Source organism: Ascaphus truei, chromosome 2 (genome assembly GCF_040206685.1).
Source record: "Ascaphus truei isolate aAscTru1 chromosome 2, aAscTru1.hap1, whole genome shotgun sequence".
Classification (NCBI taxonomy): domain Eukaryota; kingdom Metazoa; phylum Chordata; class Amphibia; order Anura; family Ascaphidae; genus Ascaphus; species Ascaphus truei.
In genome coordinates, this window is record NC_134484.1 from 190,344,408 (window position 1) to 190,369,630 (window position 25,223).

General features: G+C 36.0%; 1 protein-coding gene across 7 annotated transcripts; it reads left to right on the forward strand.

Moving 5' to 3' along the window:
- Window positions 1–433: 433 nt before the first annotated feature.
- Window positions 434–21,257, forward strand: TFAP2A (transcription factor AP-2 alpha). 7 transcript variants are annotated; one of them, XM_075585731.1, is made up of 8 exons: window positions 6,380–6,506; window positions 6,704–7,216; window positions 8,184–8,618; window positions 11,197–11,248; window positions 13,782–14,013; window positions 16,447–16,565; window positions 18,434–18,575; window positions 19,406–21,257. In XM_075585731.1, the coding sequence occupies exons 2-8, from the start codon at window positions 7,190–7,192 to the stop codon at window positions 19,692–19,694; spliced, it is 1,296 nt and encodes a 431-aa protein (XP_075441846.1). In that variant the 5' UTR covers window positions 6,380–6,506; window positions 6,704–7,189; the 3' UTR covers window positions 19,695–21,257. The 7 variants fall into 7 exon arrangements, with proteins under 7 accessions (XP_075441844.1, XP_075441848.1, XP_075441843.1 ...); XM_075585729.1 differs by lacking the exons at window positions 6,380–6,506; window positions 6,704–7,216 and adding an exon at window positions 434–573; XM_075585733.1 differs by lacking the exons at window positions 6,380–6,506; window positions 6,704–7,216 and adding an exon at window positions 3,954–4,140.
- The last annotated feature ends 3,966 nt before the right edge of the window (window positions 21,258–25,223 follow it).

Below are 25,223 nucleotides of genomic sequence, written 5' to 3' on the forward strand. Positions count from 1 at the left end.
AGTCCTATGTTATTTTGAAAACCTGTATTGTAAAACACAATTTTGTTAATAAAAAGTGCAATTTGCATCACTTAACGTGTTTTTTTAAGGCCTGGGAACCACGTCAAACATATGTATATACATTGTTATCAAATTAATACAGGATCCCCAATCTTCCTTATATGAATAGGAAGGACACTTGCTCTCATCAGTGCTTTGAGCCCTTCAACCTAGTGCTTTGAGACTCCTCCACCTCCCAGCAAGGAATTGGGTAGTAAGGGGATCCTGAAAGAGTGGGTGGGGGTAGCGGGAGAGAGGGGAAAAAACTTGTGTTCATGTGGAGATTTATGTTGTTGTAAATCCATCAACTACCGAGACAGCTCTGATCATAGTGAGTAACTTAGCCAAGCGAATTCCTGTGCCATGAGCATGCGCGCACAGGTAGCAACCAGTCCTTTATGACCAGGTGAGATGTTCCTGTGCAGGTAACAGAAGGATTTGCCTAAGCTGATCGCATCACCAGTCGGATCCCTCGGTGTGTGACCAGCAAGGGATCATATGATTTCACTTCTGGCCAAAATGGGGGACTGGCAGGTGAGATATCCATTCTATGGCTTGTTCATTGGGATATAATTGTAGAGCTGGAGTAGCCTTTTTAATCCTACAGAATACCAGGTTGTTTGTAAAGGGCTCTTCTGAGGACATGAATTCCCCAATGCTACAGGGATGTTACGTTTGCTTCTCAACAAGTCTCAACTTCAGATCGAACTTTCTTCAGGAACTGAAGTAGATTCCAGTGTCACCATTTCACGTTGAAATATAGGCTAAGACATACGTTTGATTTCGTATTAATGATGGACAGTTGCAAGCAAGCTAAGCAGCAGTCGAGAATCGCCCTCAGCCACTTATTTTGGCGAAGTAAAGAGACAGCAAGTAAAGGTGACTGGTGCAAGTAAAGTAATAAGCTGTTGGGATTCACTGCAGCATAGGGAGATGTGTTACTTACAAAAAGTATATGGTTATATGGTTAGAGAGCTTCTGGTTTGAGCATGATGCAAGGTGCAATGTGTGCAGTATGTGTGTTTCTACATGAGGTCTACATTTCACTGTCAATTGTCACTACATTTGCAGCTAACAGATGGATGTCTAGGTGTACCTGGCATTAAGAGCTTCGGCACACTGAAAATGTGCAAGGTGACAGTGACTCTTGTCCTGAAGGTGCAGCTGATATATAATTACATGTTTGATTTTAAAACATATGTTTACAGTCGAATAAACTGGTCTGACGGGGCTCATTCCGATCATCAGTAAAATCAAGGTATATCATATTTGAGTTGTCTTGTTTAAATATAATATTATATTACAAGGCCTTAGTTGGTCACTGTGGTTTCACACTTTTTACTAGGTTTGTGCATCACATACTTAGAAATATAATAAAATCATAGTCAGATGAATCGGTATGAAATTACCTTCTTTTACGGCTAGAGCTGTTTTGTTCCACTCAACTATAATGTCCTGTAGCTTTTGGTATATGAAAACCTTGGTCAGGTTGGAAAAGAAAATTTGGCCGAAATGGGATATACTGTGTGGTTTATTTTGACTAAAACGTAGTTGCGTAGCCTTTTATATTGCACTGCAAATATATTCAACTCTTACAAGTTAGAACAGTAAAGTCACAGTGCAATGAAACCCCAAAAAGTACATTTCAATATTATCTGAGGCATTCTAAGTAGTAATAATAACAGTTGCATCATTGGGAATATTTTTGAGACTGGTTCTATAAAAGGCATCAACGGCCTGCATGTTAGCCAGCATACTGTGTTTAGGAAAGTTGCGCCTATGCACACATTTAAGTAATGCAGGAATCAGTACAACAACTCAATCAAGATCACAGAGCACATCTATAGTTAAGCGTTTCACACGGTCTCCTCATTAGCAGGACTTAAGGCTAACTACTCCACCCAAAAATGGTAATGAAGATTTAATGCAACGTCTATTGATCTGAGTTGTGTTCTTAAAGGTGATCCCCCCACACTCTTTATAACCTTCAAGCTGTAATGGTTTGATCCTCGGCTGAATATTCACATTCAATTAGCTGGGCTGTCATGGTAATCACGTTTATATGTTTCTGGGCCCGCCTGACCCCAGTGGATGGCGCTAGCTCAAGATGGTTCCTTTTCAAAAGTGGGAGTCTGTTTGCATAAACCATGGTGCATAATCTGCAACTCCATTTCAACCTCAATGGGAGAAAAACAACTATTTACTCTAAGCTAAGAAAAGGCTACAAAGAAGAAACCACAAGACCTGCTTTTTTTTTATTGGCAAATACCTTGAAAATCCTCATGGCATTGGCCTATGTCTCAACTGTGTCTTCCACCCACTTTGTTAATCAAAACATGGGGTCCCCATCCAGCACCAAAGCGTGTATTAGTTTATATATATGTATGGGAGGGAAAATGAATTTTATATCATTCATTACAAGGAAGCCCCTTGGAACATTGCAATCCTAATAATATATATATATTTCCAGATGACAGAAAAGTATTTGTATCATGTGTCATGTATTTGTCATCATGACTCTGTGCCCAGGACATACTTGAAAATGAGAGTTAACTCTCATTTTATTACTGTATTTCCATTTATAATTAAATACAGTAAAACAAAATAGACAGGCACTTCACTAACTAAAACAAGTTATTAGTGCAAAATAACGACTTCATTCAAATGCATTTGTTGGTGCAGTCTGTCTTTGTTTTGTTTCAGTTATAGTATAGTTCACTTTTCTGTAACTCTACTACCATTTTAGCTGTGTGGCAGAGCTGACACTTTTCTCTGTATGTGCTGCATGATGTTTTCATTTCACGCGATTTCTCAGATACATGTATGCAGACACCCAAGTCCAATCTCAAACAGGATACATCGAAGGAAAGGTTAACACGTTGACAAGTTGTTGCACTTCTAACAGTTTTCAGTACCGTGGAGTCGATAAATTATTTCATTGGAGGCATCTGGGTGCAATTCAGATAGGTATAGAGGTGTATGTGTCAAGCAGAAGTGGTGTTATTCTGGGGCCAAAAAAAACTGCACTTATGTATCAAAAGGACAAATCCCATTGAAAATCAATAAGATGTTTTACCATGACATATACTGTTTGGTGCAGTTTATTTCCCCCCAGAGTTGCACCACGTTTGCATTGGTATAGAACCCCCATAATCATTTGGCTAAATACTTGCTCATTTTTCAATGTCTCCCATCTGCAAACCCAAGGCAAAACCGGTACACAACTACTGCACAAGGTTTATGTTTTTCTTTAATAAATCTGGTGCTGTTTTTTTAGCCCCAGTTTTGCAGCCTAGAAACTTTGACAAATGAGGGGGTTAATGGGGGATTGATTACAAGGATTGATGCATGGACAGTGTGCTAGATAATCATTGTAATATGCGTTACTGCAGTTTGCATAATGTGATATGTAATTACCTTCATTTCTACGGAATTGGTAACTGGGTTGATGAAAGATATATCAGAAAAACAGTTCAGGAATATGAAATTCAACAACAAAAAATACATAAAAAACAAACATACAAAAAAATAAAAAACAGAAAAAAGCCGGTATCTGATATGTGTTCCTATGCGTTTTACGTAAAAGACATGTTTAACCAAAAATCCCTATTGTGCAAAAAGTCAGCATCTATGGGTTCACGGTTTTCTATCTCTCTTTTACAATAGGCACCAGGAAGCAGAAAAATCCTCGATATTACAAAAATAATGATATATTTTTTAAGCTGCGAGTGACTGGGATCTTTGCATGGAAAATAAGGGAAATTGATTTAGTATGTGATTGTGGCTCTGAAATACAGTGCTCCAGTACCTGTGTCCATTGCTGCAGGTTGTTATGCTACATAGCAATTGGACTATTGTTGATATGCTAATGAGGCGATTAGGCTTGTTGGTGAAGAGCTAAAAAAGGGAAAAGTTTCTACCATTAGAGGGAGATCTCTGAGCGTGCACAAAAGCACTGCTCCAGCTTCACTCATTCTGCACGCAAGGCAGAAGGGGCTCTGTACTTTTGTGGGGACAAGGAAGAAAAACAAACCCTATTCCCGACAATCCATGAAAATGCTTTGGAAATTGACAGATAATATCAAATACGAGGAGTGCGAGGTAAGGTCTTACAAGCTTTACGCAGGAGAGATTCTGCCATCGATTGCTGATGCATCTTTGCATTTGTTTTATGGAAAGTAATTTGCTGTTTTCGGATTACTTGGTATCCAGTTTGCATGATGCTTTCAGGACTTTGAAAGGGCTTTTCAACCTCACACTTCCAGGAATGTGTGTGTGTGTGTGTGTGTGTGTGTGTGTGTGTGTGTGTGTGTGTGTGTGTGTGTGTGTGTTTGTGTGTGTGTGTGTGTGTGTGTGTGTGTGTGTGTGTGTGTGTGTGTGTGTGTGTGTGTGTGTGTGTGTGTATATATATATATATACACACACTCTCACACACACACACAATTCAATATTGTAGTACACAAATTAGTTAATATTTCTTGTATGGTATTAACATGGATGATAATATTGTTGATAATCATTGTTTTCATAACTAAACTAAACATTGTACGCATAATATAAATATATAAAACAAAAATAATAATTAAGGGTATTTTTAATCTAATTTCTGCTTCTGCAAAGCACATCTCCCACCCACCCCCCCTCCCCCTCCCCAATAACTTCTATTGTAATATCTTGAATTATAAAGTCTGGCATCTCTCTATGTGAAAGCGAATTTACAAGAACTCGAGTAGCACACAACTACCTGTCTAACTTTGAACAAAACGAAAAACATTTCATATATAGGACAACATTTATTTGAATCACTCTACTGTCAAAATAGAACATTATTATTCTGGAGTTAAAAAAAATGATGCAATAAGGTAAAAACGAAATTGCAGGTTCACCATTATGTTGTGTTTTTTTTATTTCACCTTGTAACTTTTATGTCAATAGTTCTGTGATAAATACAACAAATATTAAGTGAGGGCGTACAGAGAATAATACTAATAGAGACTGGTTTCACTGCAGCATGGATCACTGTCTTGTTATGACTTGCAGACAGCAGCAGTGTGTCCCTTGGCGAGAGGTTTTTTGCACGGATTCCCCAAGTGGTTGGGGCAGTTTGCTGCTACACAATTCAGACATGTCTGTATTAAACTGAGCCATTGCAGGTGTGTTTAAATAGAACTCAATTGTGCTGATCTATGCGTGTACATTCATTTTTGTTGATACAGTTATATACAGTCACTTATTGATTTAATAACTTGCATTTTTTTTTTAAAGAGAGTGAAACATAATGTATTCCCAGTAATGTTTTGCTCCAGTGAAAATCCACTGCAGTATTTTTATGCTGAGCTGTGTGATGCAGGTTTATGTGGTTTGAAATCTGATTATTTAGTAAAGATTGGGACACTCTTGTGAAATAAGAAGAAGTCTAACAAAGAAAAATGATGCCGTTTATGGTGCAAGTTGATAGCAACAACCTCCCCATCCGATAGAGAAAGAGCAGGGCAGGTTCCCTTCACACATTTCCAATTGAGACACTGTAATCTTGGTTTCAGTGTTAGATTAAAGCTTTGTTTTGTTAGGTGTGCATAGTTCTGTAGAAACATGCAGGCAGTAGATGACTGTTGTTATTCTAACCTTAGCCAGCCAGGAGCTCTGTTAAAGTTGAGCATGTAATATTTTGGGGGAGTTGTTTGCTGGAGTTGTAAAGCCAGTCCGACGGGTTTGGAGCAGGAGACACAGCCAGGATCAAGCGGAAGGGAGGCTGCTGCTGAGCCGGGGCGAGCCGAGCTGTGCTGGAGCTGTCCACAGAAGGGCTCCCTGCGCTGCCTTAGGGGACCTTGATGACCACTACACTGAGGCTGATCGGATCTACTCAGAGGGAAACCCAGCATCTCTAGACTGGATCCTCGATGCAAGGCAGGAAATCAGAGCTAAACAATCAGAACAAAGTTCCTCTCTTCCGGGACCTGCATGCACCCACACGCAAACTACTGCTGCCTGTGAGTCTGCTGCTAGGGCTGTGTTTGCCCTTTGTTTGAAATTTCGTTGAATATCTTCACTGGTTTGTGCACGGAAATGAGAACTGGTTTGAATGCTAAAGCACAAACATTGGGACCAAAAAGAAGAAGATTTTTTTTTTTTTTTACAAAACTGAAAGGAATCAGAAATAATTAGAGCTTTGGGAAGCAGGAGATTCATACGTCTTGCTGGTTGGATTTTCTGAGCCTGTGTTGGCTCATTTGCAGACTATCTGTTTCCTTTTGTTGGAAAGGAGGCTTGATTTCTGGGTTGTGTTTGTTGTGGTTGGAGCCCATCAGGCTATGGATCAGGTTCAGAGGACAGGAGATCCGGGCCCATCGGATACAGACATGAAAAGCAAAGGGCTGGAGAGAACAGACAACCTTTCCATTCCCAGCAGCAAGAGGAGGACATCAGACATGCCCATGGCATATCCAGGATATTCCCAGGATTCCCAGGTGCCCATTCGTTTTATTTCCCCCCATCCCTCCTTTCTGTCACTGCTGATCCCCACACTCTGGATCTCTTTCACTTGTGCATGGCCTGCAACCTTTAAAATGTCCCCCCCTTCCCTGTGATTCGTCAGCCAGCCCCCTCTCTCCCTCACTCACTTTGTGTCTCTCCCTCTTTTTCCACCCCCTCCACCTCTGATTAGATACACTGATTCTTCATTCAATGGACGTCATTTAGAACAGGCTCTGCCTTGAGTTGCTTCCTCGGTTCACGCTTGATTTCCAGCCATTCTTCCTTTATTAAGCATTCGTGTAATATTAATAGTCATGAATATCTGCTATTAGGAGTCCGAGGAAAGCAGGCTGTATCTGTTAGTAGGAGCTGAACCAACGCAGCAGAAGTCAAGAGAAGAACAGAGAGGGGAAAGGATTAAGGAGAGGAAATATAAACTTTGCATAAAACATCCCTCCCAAAATAGTGATTGTGTTTTCAACATCAAATGAAGAAGAATTTATTCAAGTTCTGATGGATTCTGGTCTTTGGCCGGTGCATAAAAATCGTTGGCTTCATGATTTTATAGTATAACATATTCTAGAGCTGGGTTTTTTCCCCCCACTTCTCTTTATTTTTCCCTGGTTGGTAAATTTTGTCTGTTTTTCTGCCTTGATTTTAATCATCCTCTTCACAGATGTTAGTTCACAGTTTTTCGGCGATGGTGAGTTTTCTTGATCAAATATATCCCGTATTGTTTCTGTTGTGGTTGCCTTTGCTTTGGATCTCGAAGCCCTATTCCTTTAGAAAATATCTCCTTTCCTCGCCTCCCTTTATATATATCTATGTGGTTTGTGCCCTGATTTTTATTACCAATTGTATCCGACATGCGATTTTATCTCATGCATCCTGTGTTTTGTACGTGATCAAATGACTCTTTAATATTTTAAAACATATATAATCTGTCTGTTCAATGCTAAACTTAAACATATGCTACAATGCCCTATAATTTAATACATATTTCTTTCACATGTCTTTTCCGCCATGGTTGATTGGAAAAATGTTCTGTACATATTTTAGATATTCTGTTTGGTTTACTGTTTTAATGTGTATTACAATCTTTTATGGCATTAAATGTATTTACTATAAATAACGTATGTGAGCAAAGCTTTGTACACAGCTTGAACACATTGTTACAGAAGGTTCCTTACAGCATATTGAGAAAACAGACATTTTTAATAGAGACAGTCTTGTCACTTAGATCATAACAAATCATTACGATTATATGGGTATGTCTTGCTGTGTACATACGTGTGCAAAAAAGAGCGTTATACCAGAATCCATTGGTGAACATTTCTAAAATATTTAAATATATCAATTAGGGTACTGATGAACTAAATTCGTTTCAAGTTTCACCCAGTTTTTACTGCTTCTTTCATCTAATTATATAAAAACTGTGTATGTTAGCAATATATTATTGTGTGTATATATATATATATATATATATATATATATATATATATATATATATATATATAATATAAAATAATCAGTACATTTGTCGCCTTTAAAATGGAAATAAAAAGGGCTACATAAAAAGAGAAAATGACTTGTTTATTATTATTATTGTTTGAATGTCTAATATGTTATTTACATACTTTAATTTTGCTTATGTTTTGTGTGCTCTGCAGGATCGCCATGACGGTACCAGCAACGGGACAGCTCGGTTACCCCAGTTAGGGAGTGTGGGTCAATCTCCCTATGCCACCGCCCCACCACTCTCCCACACTCCCAATGCTGACTTCCAGCCTCCCTATTTCCCCCCACCCTACCAGCCCATATACCCCCAATCTCAAGATCCCTATGGTCACGTCAATGACCCATATAGTCTCAATTCTCTCCATGCCCAACAACAACCTCAACACCCAGGGTGGCCAGGACAGAGACAGAGCCAAGAGACTAGCCTTTTACACACACACCGGGGTTTACCACACCAGCTCTCCGGCCTGGACCCACGCAGGGATTACAGGCGGCATGAAGATTTATTGCATGGACCTCATGGGCTCAGCTCAGGACTAGGGGACATCCCTATTCATTCCATACATCATGCAATTGAAGACGTATCGGTAAGCCTGGCAAACTTGTTTAATCACTGATAACAGCTATATCCTAATTTAAAACTGAGGGTTAGTCTGCCCATTGTTGTGAAAATGTAATTTTAAAGATATATCAATCCACCCCACACACACAACAGTCATATACATCTGTGCATCTATTGTTGTTCCTATTTTAACACATTAGTCAAAAGGGGGATATGTTGAATGAAGGGCATCTGGCAGAATAATTATACCAGTTTAAAATCCTAGGACCAGAGACAGGATGGATTTGTTGTGTAATAAATAATCTGTCCCTTATAATTGAAGACATGTTATGCAAAATCAGTCTAATATTACTAGAATGTGTACCTGCGCTTGGCACTTATGAAGGAAGTAACAAATGAACCAAGGATATATTAAAGTCCCTTTGCATGTTTTATACAATAAGTGCGATGTGTTATTATCATAAATCATTAGTGAGCTATCAGACTCCACCAGGGCCAACTATTCAACTTCTATTGAATTAAATATATTGAGACGATTGAACAATAAATTATTTTGAGGTAACTCGGTTATCAATGAATGCAATTAAAATATTTTCCAATTAAACATGACATTGGAAATTTACTACACAAAACGTCCAAATTCATGAACACACTAGTGTAAACAAATCAATAGGATTGCATCCACAATTTCCCGTTTTAATCTTGAGACATCTCAATATTATTCATTACAACAGAAAGCCATTCTGATAAAATATCAAGTCAGTACAATGAAAAATCATTTATATTTAATAATCATTAAAAAAAAAACTTCAGGGTATTATCCAGAATCGTAGGATTACATATTACTGCAAAATACATGCTGACAGTTTAATGATAACAGTTTCAAATTGCAGATTTAACATTTAGAATGATCTTTTAATTGATATAAGGAAATGTAAAATAATTTGCAGCTTTGAAAATTTGTTAGTGCAATATGTGTTTTTTTTTAGTTGCACTGAAAGACAAATAAAGCTGACTTTGTAGTTATTCCATATTTACAGTACATTTAGTGTTACAGTTGAAAATTCATTTCAGCATTACACATTCTTCCTATGGTATTACACAATTCAAAAATGTAATATTAATTTTCTTTGGTGCAAAATGTAGAAGCAGTTACTAATGATTCAAACACTCCATCTATGAATTTGACATTGTTACTTTTCTAATGAACTATAATTTGTCATATCACATACATATTATATTAAAATAAATTCCATGCCTATCAGATATAAATATATATTAAACATCAGTTGGGGATATGCGTTGCTATTTAATAGAAACTTTCAGTGATAGCCATATTATGTGCTGTGTCTTGTAAACATGTCCTAACTGGGCATGTTCTTGATCATAAATGCTAACAAATCCGAGTCGGGGTTCTGTCAAAACTGTGCTTGTTGAAAATAATTCGCAGCAGAATTAAGATAATATCCAACTCTTGCTGTGTCTGTGTCAACTTTTAATAAAATAGTTAAATGTTCAAAGAGGTCCAAAAAAATATTGAAAATTAGTTAAAGATAAAATAGCACAGTGGGAAATTGAAATGTAAATCTGAGTGTTGAACTAAACATTTCTTGACAGAACCCCAAATCAAAGTATTATGCCACAGTACATTTTCTTTATGGGTTGAGTGTGCAAGCATAAAGGGATCATATTTCCCCATATACTTAAAACACAAGAACTGCAGTAGTCATTTCTGAACATTTCTCAATTTAATTATACTTATATGCAGGAGCACTTTAGGTAAGTTACAAATGAGAGCATTGAGTATAATAAAACCTGTAATAAAGCAACTTAGTACCATCCACCCGGAATCATTGAGATCAGGCACAATTAACAGGAGCATAAATCCAGCACCGAATGGAAACTGTTAGAATCAGTATTATTGTTGGACCCAGACTAAGAAGTAATAGGCTTTCAAATGACACTGTGTATGCTTTGTAACGATTCTAGAATCAGCTATTTTAGTATCACTGGCTGCTGCTAATGTGTAAGGAAATGAGAATATTATATAGCTTGTCAGCCTATCAGATTTATTGTAAAATATGATTTATTTTACTTTATAATGGGGGTTTAAAAATGAGAATTCCACAAATAGCCGACAAAATATAACAGTTTTGCTCTGAAATAAAGCAAACAATTTTGGTTTCTATTTTGACTTAATGTTGCATGCTATTTAGCCACTAGCATAACAGTTTGGAGATCTCAGAGGGACCTGCAATAAGGCGTGATTTACCCATCATCACACAATTATAAATGCATGCATTTTATGGTTGCCATCAATTTCTGCTGCTCTCTCTTTGTCTTGCATCGTTTGGGAACACATTTTTTCCACTCCTTACAATACAAGAACTATTTGAGCATTTGTGAGATATGGCGAAAGAATGTGGAAAAATATAACACAATTTCAATTCTTAAGTTGTATTACTTATTTGTGTTCATTTAACTAACAGTCTCAATTTAAGCTGGGAGTGGGAAGCTTTTTTTTTTTATTGACAGGAGCCTCAGAATTTCCTTTTTCTTTTGTTATGACAGTGCATTAAAACATTTATGTATTTTTGTTGCAGCACGTAGAAGACCAAGGTATCAACATCCCAGATCAAACTGTGATTAAGAAAGGTAAGCTACTTTCTTCTGCATTCCAAGCAAGTTCTTACACGCTCTCTCCATGGTAAAAAAAAAAACCTAGCAGAGCTTCATTTTGAAGTATTTAAAACTTGCTGCCTAAGAAGATGTAGTGTGCAACTAATCTGATCTACATCTCATTCCAAGAAGCTTGCAGTTAATTTCCCTTGTTGTTTCCCTTATAGAAAAAAGATAACAGTCATTCTGTAGTTTATAGATTTTTACATGAAATATATTTGCAAAGACTTCCAAATTTGCATATATATATATATATATATATATATATATATATATATATATATATATATATATATATATATATATATATATATATATATATATATATATATATATATATATATATATAGACACACACACACACACACACACACACGCACACACACACATACACACACATACACATGCTCGTGTTGAGATTTTCCTGTTATAATTGACTTTGGGTGATTTGGTTGATATTGTTTTTTTTATTATGCTGAAAATTCGTCTCAGGGCTTTTGTTGTGGGCATTGATTGTACAATAGATATAGTTTTCTATTATTAATAATATTATTATTTAAGATCATTCGTTATTGTTAGCAGCACGTGTGGGTGAATAAAGCGTCGTGTTAACAACACACTGTTCTTCGCCAGAAGGTGATGCTGTGTATATTTATTCTAATTTCAAAATCAAATCGTAACAATGAGAAATGTCTTATAGTTTCATATTTTGTTCTGTTTTTGTCAAGTGCAATTTGATTTAGCAGAGATGGATCTTAAGAGATGCTCCTTCCAAGTCAACATGATAATTGGCTCTTTTATTAGTAATCTCAAGAGTTCGTTTAACTCCTATTGTCTCTATTAGCCTCCCCAGAGCTATTAATGTCACAAGTGATGTATCCACAGCCGAGAACCCCCATACGTTTGAATATCCCCACCAAATTAGATGCACAGACCATCCATACCCCAGATGATTATACGTTTAGTTACATTGCAGTGCATTTACATTCAGGGCATATTGTGAAGAAATATGCACTCCTGCGTGCATATTATGGATTGAGCTGTGTGTGGTGGATTTCCTGAAATTGGTGCTCTTTCTTAAAATCAAATTTCGAGAGTGGATATGTTTGTAATGCAGCTTTTGAACAATGTTAGCGGGACACATTGTTCAGTGTTTGCTGGAGCCACTGTATGTGATTTCATTGGCTTGTTGTTGTTTGATTTATATATATTTTCTCTCAAGACATCCTATTGTGTATACAAGTTTATATGTGATTTCCGCACTTTAAAAAAAAATCATCCATGTTAAGCAATTTCCTGAGGTGGTCTAGGGGCCTGTTAGGTACAAATACAACCATTTTTCTGTTAAACAACTGCAAAGATGTAAGTAATTAAAAAAAAACAAAGTGTGGACATAATGCTAAGAGGTGAATCTGCACCATTATCATTTAGATGGAACATACATCAGCAAAGGAGAATGAGCATAACAATTGCTTAGCTTCCCCTATGCAATGATCTGTTTTTCCTGCACAATATATTGCAAGGTTATTATTCAAAAATATATATATATATTTTCCTTGATAATGTTTTTATCGGCGTTTATTTATTTTGCTAAAACTGGAAACTGCAAAAGTAAATAAAAAAAAATGGTTATCAGTAAATATATTAATTGTACCGACCAAAATACATTGTCAAATCACATAACTAAATTACCACTGGATTAGTAGTGTATTTTTAAACAAGGTTAAAAATGTATTGAACCATGTTGTCTTGGATTTGATCATTCGAAAACCATTGTATTGTGTTTGCTATGGGTGTGGGAAAATCTATGTGTAAATGGGGGGAGATTTGGGCTTGAATGTTCTTGGACGGCACTGATAATATGGGATATGACAGAGGCCCCCTTTTAAATATCACTTTGGGTTGAACATTCTCTAGTGTATTGTGCTGCAACCTTCTCTGTTGGGTGAGGCTGCATGTGGGGGTGTATCATACTACAGAACTATCTAACTTTAATCAGTAATTAAATCAGACAGCCTTTTCCCTCAACTAGACATTCTGCAGTACAGCTGCCACTTTCTGCCTGAACGTGGCGCTTAAAGACCTCTATGCTTCCTACGCTTTCTCTGCTCTCCAGGTTAACCCTGATCGCTGCTGGCTGGGCTGGGATTACACTGTTTGCCAATTATCAAGCAAATGGATAACACATACAATAGTTGTAGTAGTAGTATTAGCAGAAGCAGCAGTAACAATCATCCTAATAATAATAATAATAATAATATCATAATCAACAACGCCTTCCAATTTATTTACATATCAAAGGCATTCATGCTGCCACCTCTTGAGTGGAAACAAATGTATGGTGATCTGTTAAAAGGAACTATTTTCTATACCTACACTAGGAAGCTGGGATTGAACCCACAACTCTGTGTATTTAGTCACAACTCAAACATCACGGTGTGTTGATCACAAGTGGGATACATTGAACCCCTCGAGTTCATTGGCATCATTGTGATTCTTCTTCTTGCAGGGCCTGTATCATTATCTAAATCCAATAACCATGCGGTGTCGTCCCTCTCTCTCAACAAAGACAGTCTCTTCGGTGGAGTAGTCAATCCCAACGAGGTGTTCTGTTCAGTTCCTGGCCGCTTGTCTCTTCTAAGCTCAACTTCAAAGTACAAGGTGACTGTGGCTGAAGTGCAGAGACGGCTGTCCCCGCCCGAGTGCCTCAATGCTTCACTGCTGGGAGGAGTGCTTAGAAGGTGAGGGCTTGTTTGCTGTATCTACACTGTGTAGATGGGACAGTGTATTTAGCTTGTGTTGGAGGGTACTGCACATGCCTTCCAGTGTCTTCTCTTTATTGGGGGCGAAATCAGATCTACACAACCAACAGGTCTAAACCAATGAAAGAGGCTCATTTTTAATTTAGTCTAAGTGTATTAATAACATACAAAATCACCCAGGTATTTTCTAAAGATCTATTTGGCCTTGAGTTGATAAAATCTACATTAAGTTTCCTAGAGAAAAAACAAAACAATATTGTTTTGTACTAATGCACTTTACTTGTATTTAGTCTTACTTTCTTTGTGACAATCTCTTTTCTGAATATATATTTTTGTTATTGATTATTATTCATTTAATGTGAAAACAAAACACACCAAAAAAAAACCCCAGTGGTTTAGCACCCAATGTTTTGACATCAAACGTCAGTTTTTATTCGGAAAGATGACATGTGTTTCCTGTTATTAGCTGGCAGTGGGCACCCGAATATTTGAGGGTGGTTTTATGGGGTCAGGTGAATAAGAACAGGCTCAGACAGTCCTGGTTTTAAATTTCCTATATTGTTTTCTATGAGAAATTGCATTAAAGACCTGTCTTATTGCAACATATGATAGCTTTGTATAAGAACATAATGTGGAACAAACATTAGGTTATATAAATTGGAAATAATGCGAATAATTATTTAGCGAGAGAAAAATAAAGATGCAGTACGTTAAAAACACATAATGATTTTTTTTGCCACTCAAAATGGCTGAAAGTCTTTGAATTCATGTTTTAATTGACACATGATGAAATAAGGTTACTACCAAAGGTCACATGGAATTCTGTCCAGTATTCAGGAATGAATCTCTGTCTCTGTGTGTCTCTCGCTCTCTGTCTCTCTCTCTGTCTCTGTCTCTCTCTGTCTCTCTGTCTCTGTGTCTCTCTCTGTGTCTCTCTCTCTGTCCTCTCTCTGTCCTCTCTCTGTCCTCTCTCTCTCTCTCTCTCTCTCTCTCTCTCTCTCTCTCTCTCTCTCTCTCTCTCTCTCTCTCTCGCCAGCAACATGTCAGGATTTCAGGATATCCCTGCTTCAGCACAGGTTGCTCAGTCTAAGCCACCTGTGCTGAAGCAGGGACATCCTGAAAACCTTACCTGTTGGTGGCTCTTTGGGACTTGAGTTGCCCACGCCTGCTTCTATACACACACACATTTACATCTTCCAGTCAAGCAATGCATTTTCCCTCTGCACAAACCTTTCATTTGTGTACTCCCTCTAAAACAGAAGAAATCCGATTGCTCTGATGCCCTTCAGAGATGTCCTAGACATGGAGCTTAACGCCATGTCCTATTTCTATAACTAACAACTATGAGGGTATTCATCTGGTTCTGTAAATTACATGAAGGAGAATGTGAGGGAGGCTTCATTTAAGTGGGTCAAAATAGGTCACTTTTTCTAGCAATGATGATCTTGGTCCACAGCCATGTCAACACATTCCTTTTCCCAGCACTCCAATTAGATTTCCAACCTTGCGTTTTGTGCCCCTATGTGAGAGTTTTCTGTGTTGAAGGATAGGGGGAGGATGCCACGTGACATCACTGTGTTAAAAAAAAGGGATAGATATACGCTAGTTGTGGGGTGGCCACTTTGATGGTATGTTTTAAGGGTATCGAAGAATGATAGGATTAAGGGTAACAAAAACAGCAATATGAAGGGAATTGGAACAAGGAGCAAATCGGTTTTTTTTTGTTGCTAGGGCACACTTTATTTTGAAAAATGGTTCCAACGCTTCCAATTGTGTTAAAGTAGCTGATTATATATCCTTAATTGTTATTGAATTTCCAGGATGTGCATAAAACAGCATGGTCTTATATTTAATATAACCATGGCAGTAAACTAGATCATAATTTCTGCCCTTAAACTCAATCTTACACATTTACAGAGCTGATGATGGTGTGTGTGTGTGTGTGTGTGTGTGTGTGTGTGTATATATATATATATATATATATATATATATATATATATATATATATATATATATATATATATATATATATATATATATATATATATATATATATATATATATATATATATATATATATATATATATATATATATATATATATATATATATATATATATATATTGTTATTATAAAATATGTAAGATTGAGTTTAAGGGCAGAAATTATGATCTACTTTATTGCCATAATTATATTACATATAAGACCATGCTGTTCTATGCACATGCTGGACATTCAATAACAATTAAGGATATATAATCAGCTACTTTAACACAATTGGAAGCGTTGGAACCATTTGTCAAAATATGTGTGATAGTTAACTCCCTTTATCTGGTTGAACATTTAATTGTTCTGAACTTTTAATGTAAAATAAGGTATCCAGTCTAAACCACTTGTATTCACTTTCAACAGGGCAAAGTCCAAAAATGGAGGAAGGTCGTTGAGAGAAAAACTAGATAAAATAGGCTTAAACCTACCAGCAGGAAGGCGTAAAGCTGCTAACGTTACACTGCTCACATCACTGGTGGAGGGTAAGTGACTGCCAAACGCACAGTCCTGTTTGGTTTTTCTTCTACCTTTTTTTACACAGCAGTAGCACAACTGCCCTTAATCGCTCATGATTGCCATAATTTTGAGCTCTCAAAAGATTTAAGAGAAACTCATTTCAATCTGATGATAGTTAAATACTTAGAGCTAAAGTTGTTTCCACTGAAAACAATGTAGTAAATCATTTAAGCTCGACTGCCATCTGCATTTGAGGAGTGCGTGACCATTACTTCCCGAATTACTTTGGGGGTGCTTGACCTATGCCAGGGTATAACATTATCCGGCGGGGATCTCCTCACTGCTGCCTTTCTTTCCAAGATGCTGTTGGTATATTTATGCATTTACCTTCTCATCAATATAACTGTGTCATCTATTGTGGAAAATATATGTGGGAGTGCATAAAACTCTTCCCATAGCAAAACTTGTACTAATAGAGCATTACCTTTAAGTGTACAAAGTCCAATTAATTTTGCTTGCATTCACGTGGTGCTCTTTGTGTGTGCCAGTTTTGTAAAAACAAAACAAAAAAAACCTTACTCGTGGTATTTATATTGCACTAGTAGATACAAATTAAATGCATCTGATTTCAATTCAACATGTTCAAATAACTATATATATATATATAAATACCCTCCAAAGTGTAGATGGAAGTATATAATAGTATAAGCACTAGTAGGAAAAAGTCTGACCAAGCGTCTACTTTAACCCTTATTTACAATTTGCTCACACTTTACAATATTTCAGTAATAATCTTCATCTGCATTGTCCACAGGGTTAAAGGTTGAAGCAAAGGCTGCCTGCACACAAATACATGGCACTTGTTTCTATTTTGGCTTAGTTTAGTTTGTTTTATTTGTTGAAGTGGCCAGAGGTGCTTAGAATGTTGGTCATATAGTGATGAGGCAGTTCTGATGAGTAATGTTATTGTTTATGATCTGCCCCATTTTTATGGAAACAAGCTCAGTGACTTGGGCTTTGAAGCTCTAATTGGCGCATGCGTTCTTCCGGAGTGGAGCTAATAGCAGGAAGCCCTGCAGTAAAAAAACAACTGCTTGAGGAAATTAAAACCAAAAGATTTGAAAATCAACAAAACAGACAGACTCCGTGCAGTGACCCCAAATATCTTATAGCTAATCGTTCAAGATAAAAAAAAAAAAAGATGATTGTAAACGATTGAGTTAAACATTTCAGCACTTAAGCTCTACAATAGTTTCTTGATGTAGGGGGCTGAAGCACAGTTTGCAGTATATAGACATTAACATGCATATCACTTTCGTTAAAGAATGACTACTTAATGGATCAGTTGAGCTAAACGAGCATTGTGTAATGCACTGTGTAATACAAATACTGTTACTTGGACTTACTTTTAACAATAGTGTTACGTATCAAAGTAGGAAAAACATATTATAGTGTGTAATATATATATATATATATATATTTATGTATATATATATATTTTTTTTTAAACATTTCTTGTTATAATAGTCAGTGTGGAAATATGCAATGAAAGATATTTAATCTATAGTCACTTATACAATAGTAATATGTTCTGGGTATGATTTTTGTTGTATGTATTCATTAATATATTCATGATCTCTTACTTTAGATTAGATAAGTATTGTATGCACAGTATGTACTGTATGTAAAATTTGCATTTTGTTAGAACCCTTCCGATTATTTTTAAAAGTCAACTTACATTTTTATTGAGTATTCACAAAGTCAAGCAAACAGCAAGGACTTTGCATCCCATGTATTTTAGTACATTATAATATTATAGTTGTGCATACACAGGCTAACTCGGCATACATATTACCTTCACGCAGACTAATGAGCTATTTGTTCTTTCTTGAAGGAGAAGCGGTTCATCTAGCCAGAGATTTTGGTTATGTTTGTGAAACAGAATTCCCTGCCAAAGCAGTAGCTGAATATGTCAACCGACAGCATTCCGACCCAAACGAGCAAGTGACCAGGAAAAACATGCTGCTAGCTACAAAGTAAGACACTCTCTTAGAATACTTGTAACAAACTCAATGTGGATCAAGACCTTGGTAGAAAAAAACATACGTTTCTCAAAGTACTTATTATAATAGAAACAATAAAATTGTTATTTTTTGTTTTGTTTTAGTATGCTGCTTTAATCATTTATTGGAGGAACATCATTCTCATCATGTAATGCAAATAGTACCTTTATAAACTATTTGTCGAATTAACTAGAAAAAAACGAAAGCACTAACACTTTTATTTTGATGGAATATTTTTGCTATTTTGTGATTAACAAATTAATAATATTAATAATGTTATTAGTATTATTAATAATTATTATTATATTTAATTGCCTATTACATGAGTGATGTGTGTCAACTGGAAAACGAATACATGATGATTTTTGCATTAATGAAGGAGATAAACAAGATTGTTGCTTAATATTTTTGTGAGCAATTGTTTCTCTATGATTAGGATGTATACATAGCATTTTAGAAAACATTTTATTTGAGAGTTCTCTAAATGTCATAATTTTATATTGCCACAAAGTTGATGCTGATTGTGTGGTGCTGTGTACAGTAGGGTACAACAGCTTTCAATCATATAATTTCTAAAAAGACACACACAAACAAGTAGTGTTTTACTTAATATGACCCACCTTGTTAAAAACATAATCAGAACTGATTGTTGAATGGATACCCGAACCCATTTTCAAAGTTAATAGTACAGAATGGATGGATTATTATACTTTGGTGTGGATTTGTTTTCTGGCTGTAAACTGTTTAATGTTATGAGCATAACATTGGTAGCTGATCTCTGTGCTGCTTGGCTTGTTTTGCAGACAGATTTGTAAAGAATTCACAGATTTGCTGTCTCAGGATAGATCTCCGTTGGGTAACTCCAGACCATCCCAAATTCTAGAGCCAGGTATCCAGAGCTGCCTGACCCACTTCAACCTCATCTCTCATGGCTTTGGCAGCCCAGCAGTATGTGCAGCCATCACTGCCCTGCAGAATTATCTCACTGAGGCACTCAAGGCGATGGACAAAATGTACCTCAACAACAACCCAAACAGCCACTCAGACAACAGCAACAAAAGTGGAGAGAAAGACGAAAAGCACCGAAAGTGATCCCCATTTCTACATTATTACAACTCTTATATGATCTTGTTCTCCTGTCCACTGGGGCAACAGAATACATGTTATTGCCAATCCTGATCTCAGAGATTGAAGACTGGTATACTCCTTAACTTTGCCCCATCCTTCTATTGGTCTCTTAATCCACATTTGGAGTCTCAACAGAACAGGCAACGGAGTCATGAAAGAAAGGTCTGTTTGTGTTCGAACTTTTTGTAAGAGAACTTTTTTTTTTCTAAAGAAACAAAATAATACAAAAAAAAAAAGAATATATATATATATATATATATGAGAGTCATCGGACTGAATCACCACCTTCCCTTACATTGCTTCAGTTGAGATTGTAGCCATATAAAGAAGGCAAGAGGATGACATTTTATCAGTATTGTGAATAAACTTGACCACAGAATACTTGCAGTTCCATGTCATGTCTTCAAGTTGTACCTTTTCCTCTAAAGGTAAATTGAACACCTTGAACTTTCTATTTGGACAGAATTCACAGTCAATATATAAGGGAATCAGTGTTTATGTATATATTTATTTATGTGTAATTTAATGGGAATTGTAAATATGGTGCGTCTGTTAAAGCTTCTTTTTTATTTATCTGGTGAACTCGTTTGCCTATTGTTTAGTGAGTTTTTGAATCTCCCTCTTAGTTTTTCACGTGGTTCTTGGTACTTATTTAGAAAAACAGAGGTTTGGGTTTCTTTCTCTGGGATTCATCATTTTAGCCCTGTTGTAGCATGTTAAGGCAACAATGAAGCAGCTGAACAAATAAAAAGACAATAAAACGAATTTTATATATAATTAGTATTATATTTAGTCTCTCATTTACCAGAAATCTTAATGTTGGACCCTGACAAGATGTAATGCTAATGGTTACAAACCTCCTTGTGTGTTGTGAGAAAAAAAAAGAAAGTTTATTTGCCTCTTCTGTCCTCCTCTAAAAACACCATCAGAGCAATAAAATAATGTCGTACTTTAAAGAAGGTTGGGTTCTTTTCCGTTTAAAGAACTGTAAAGGTCTGGGACCACAGGTATCCTATATTTCACTGGCCATGCTGGAAACAGTGGTAGTTGTATTGTAGTGAGTTGTGCTGGCAGGCAGTGCTTTTCCATGCCTGTCAATGTATCATAGTCCTTTGTTGCCCAGATGAATAAATATTTGATACGCTTTATGTCGATTTTTTTTTATTCAGTGGCTGTTTTTACCCAGGCGTATTTTTGTCCTTGGCAGTATTTTTTATTCAGTATGGTTACAGTAATTGAGTTTAACTCTCCCCTGACAATTGCTCCTTGCAATAAGCAGCTGAACCCATTGTTTCCCTCAAGTATAATAAAAACTTACTTTCAACTTGGAGTTCAGAGTAGGGTATCATTCTGATATTCCACTGAGTCTGTATTCAGATAAATGACACAATAATACACATTGTATTCTTTTGGATAAAATATGTCTGTTATGCTGGAGGAATGACACACTATCGTTTCCTTAAACGAACCATGAATTTACAAGAAAAAAAGAAAAAAAAATAAAGTTTTTATTTTATGTATGTTGAACCTCTAGGCTTTTATCTGTGTAAAACAAAATCAGGAAAATAGAAGCCTTTGGCACTGAGATGTGAATGGGTGTGTTTGGAAAATGCTTGGGGCATCTTTGATAATTGCTTGGGGAATGCAGAAAATGAGGCATTGAAACCAGTTAATATTTTTTTCTCTCTCTTTAACAGCTCTTCCATGAGATAAGGCAGCTTTTAAATACATTTGTAAATACACGCGTTGAAATTAAAATAACTCATGCATTGATTTTTCCGGGTCCTAAATATAATCCATGAATTTCTTTGATTTGATGTCATTGTTCATATTAAGGCCCCTCTTCGTTGTTTTTTAAACATCTTTATTTCTGTGTAAAAATATGAAAACATTTGAAAATAATAAAAAAAAAATCACTGATCTAAATGATCTAAACCACTGATCTATTTGATACTGTAATTTAGTACAGTACTGTACAAAGTAATACTGCTTTTTCAATGTAGTGGCTTCTTCCAGGTTCAGTCGGTGTATTCAAGATTATGTCAATGTTGAACATTATTTGACATGCAAAACGAAATAGCGGAAATAACCAGTGATTTTGGACTCTTTTCATTTTTAAGATGTGCTTGTGTAACTGAGGCAGACTTGTATAAGGTTTATGGTAAGTTGTTTACAATAGCAATGCAACAAGAATTAACATTTCCTCATGCTGTTTGACGTTTGGTTGAGCTGTTGAAGTAACACATTAGATAAAGCACAAGATGTTTCATTTTCCTCTGGTAATCTATTTATGGAAGGCACTGTAAAATCAATCTCGTCAGGCTGAAGAGAGTTGGACTCTAAATTCTATTTTCATGAGCCAGCCAGTTCATAACAATGCTAGATATTTAAATACAAATTGAAAGTGGATCAACAAAATGCTTAGCTGCAATTGTTTTTAGAACGGTTATTTATTCGTTTTCTAGAGAGCCTGGTTAGCTATAAAGTAGATGTAACAAAATAATGAGGTGAATGAACCCTAAGTGCACATATTCTTGACATAAATGAAATGCACAGTATTGCAGCAGGTGAAGTGAAGCATTGTCTATCAGGGCTGTTTTTCTTGGCTGCATCTCAGATTGTGTGTGGGATCCTAACCTCAGGCACAATAGCATTCATAAACGGCAATACACGGCTGCTCTTTCTGCTGCAACACATAAATACTCATTTTTAAACCAAAGCAATCTTATTAAATACAATTCATTCTTCTATGGATTTATAAATGCTTACAAGCTTTATAAACCTGTACCACATAAATGCATGTGTACTGGGCAATGTATATGTGTGTGTGTGTGTGTGTGTGTGTGTGTATACATACATATATATTTGTAATACAGCGTATGGATACATATTTGTAATTTGTTGTTCTCAATCTGTGCATGATCGTTCTATCATAATTGTGGAGTTGTTTGAAGATGTCACAGTCAATCCCAGTCAATTCTGTACTATTTGTTACCCCATATACAAGACCATAATCACTAAATAAGGGCTTTTATTATTTTGTGCCTGTGGCGAAAATCATTTATTTAATGAAATTAATAAGCTGTATTATTAGTGTTCTACCTTTGAATATAGAGTTCGAAATCAATTAATCAATATTTAAACAAAATCATGTGCTTATATACAAACGTATCAATATATATATATATATATATATATATATATATATATATATATATATATATATATAATACTGAGTTAAGTTATGGTGAGTAAAAAAAGTGACAAAAACCTCCACAGGAAAGCAAATATGCAAATATAGCTGTATGCTCATCTGCATGTCTTAGGCAGGGGTTGCAGACCTGCCTAAGACATGCAGATGAGCATACAGCTATATTTGCATATATATATATATATATATATATATATATATATATATATATATATATATATATATATATATATATATATATATATATATATATATATATATATATATATATATATATATATATATATATAATCACACACATACATACACTCACACACACACATTCAAGAGTATGCAAAATATTTTCTCTTGATAATTAAGGGTGTGTATCCTCTCTCCAAGCTTTTTAAGTCATGGTTTATACCCTGATGTTACTCCACCTCACCTCCTCCTTACCCCCCCCCCCCCCAAAAAAAAGAATCGAATATTAATATAATTTGAGATTTAACTGGTGGAACAGCCATCAGAACAGCAATGCCCTGCAGCTGAAATAATATTAAAAATAGAAGGGATTTGACATTTGAGAAGTCAGTGGCTTGAAATACCCAGTTGTACTTAGCTAATTCAGTCCTTAACCTCTGGTTTCAAATAAATCAATTACAGTCGATTCCACTTCAGTTCAGAAGTGCACGAGATTTTTAGTTAATTGAATACAGTTTATTCACTTGATATAAATATTCATATTTTAAACTCGTTCCTTCCGCCAATATAAAATACACTTTTATACCGAAGAAAAAAATCCCTGATGTGTGTAACACGATCAAAATGCAGAATGCTCCGATTGTGAAGCATTAAAAGTGCAAAATGTGCTCCCCAGATACAGGTTTCTATTATGCTCTTGTTTTGGAAGACAAAAATAACTCAGAATAACAGAATGTTTTGGCAGTATGCTCACAACACTGAAGTTTGCAAGCCAAACAATATGATCTTTATCCTTGATCATCATCATCATTCTGTGGATAAGACAACTACTAGGGTGTATAACTTTAACATTAAATAAAGAAATATGAACACGTCCACATAAAAGAGAACACACAAAATAAAGTTGGGTTTCCATGATACAATTACTTGTCAATTGATACAAAACGTTGTTGCGTTACATGTCCAATAGTCAAAGTATAGAATCAATCCAGATTTTGTAAAAAAAATAAAAAATGGAAAATCTCATCTTTTGTGTAATTTAACCTTTTTTCTACCTAAAAAGATGATTTCAATGTTTTAATCTATCATCAACGTACTGTAGAAATTATGTCCCCCTGTCCTCTCCTTGTTTTTGCTAAACTGGGGTATTTCGTGTGCTAGTAGGAAGTTGTATTCCTTATCCACAGTACCTTAAACAGATATTGATGTATGCAATTTTGATGTTTATTGTTTGAAGTATCCTGCTGGCAGTGGTTTAGTGTTTGGAAAGGAAAGGGGTTAATTAGCGTCATTATCAATCACTAATGCTTGCCTAACGTGTCCAAAGAATAATCAAGTTAGAGGGCTGCATGAAACCAACATCTGCTTCACCCCGGTTAGAGATCTCATCCTATATGGCTCTGTTATTGGCAGTCCACTCACGTCTTGTGCAGAATGGTGTGTGCATTATTGCTATATAAAACATGGTCGAATCGTTAGAGATCCGGGCTACATGGGGAATTCGAAAGATAAATAACAAATGCAGATTTTTTTTTTTCTATAGGAATTACAGGTGGAAGGTGCTAAAGACCGCAGGTCATTCTCCATTACTCTCATTGTGTGGAGTTTTGCCATCTTCTGCTTTTATTACTCAGCTCTCCCATTAAAGCTATGTAAATAGAAAACCAATACACACAATAAAAGAATGTATGCAACACATATCATTAATACACACAAATAGGAATGGGCCACTGTGACAACGTGTGTTGGTGGTTAAAGTCTTGCGGATTACAAAAAGCAGCCCCTTAGTAAATACATTAAGTAACTGACACACGAATTACTTTCAAACTCACCACCATTCTGCAAGCTGGATACAAAAGAAGTATGTGATAAAAATGTTATGTACATCCAGGGCTCATACACTGGTCGTAAAAATCAGACACACACATTGTATTTCATGACAGGGTGACATGGCAGTGCACCTGCTTTTTGGCGAGTTCAGACGGATCAGTGGTGGGTTTAATGCGCCTCTTATGGTGCAGGAAATAGGGCATTAACAATAAAAAATTTGCAAAGGTGAAACAAATGTTGTAAAACTTTTAGAAACTACATGGAAAGTCGTG

Bases quoted from the DNA above. Each gene is read 5' to 3' on its own strand.
- TFAP2A (XM_075585727.1), top strand. From the start codon at position 6,351: ATGGATCAGGTTCAGAGGACAGGAGATCCGGGCCCATCGGATACAGAC. The intron at 14,014-16,446 runs GTGAGGGCTTGT...CACTTTCAACAG, and splicing joins CTGGGAGGAGTGCTTAGAAG to GGCAAAGTCCAAAAATGGAG. The intron at 16,566-18,433 runs GTAAGTGACTGC...TCTTTCTTGAAG, and splicing joins GCTCACATCACTGGTGGAGG to GAGAAGCGGTTCATCTAGCC.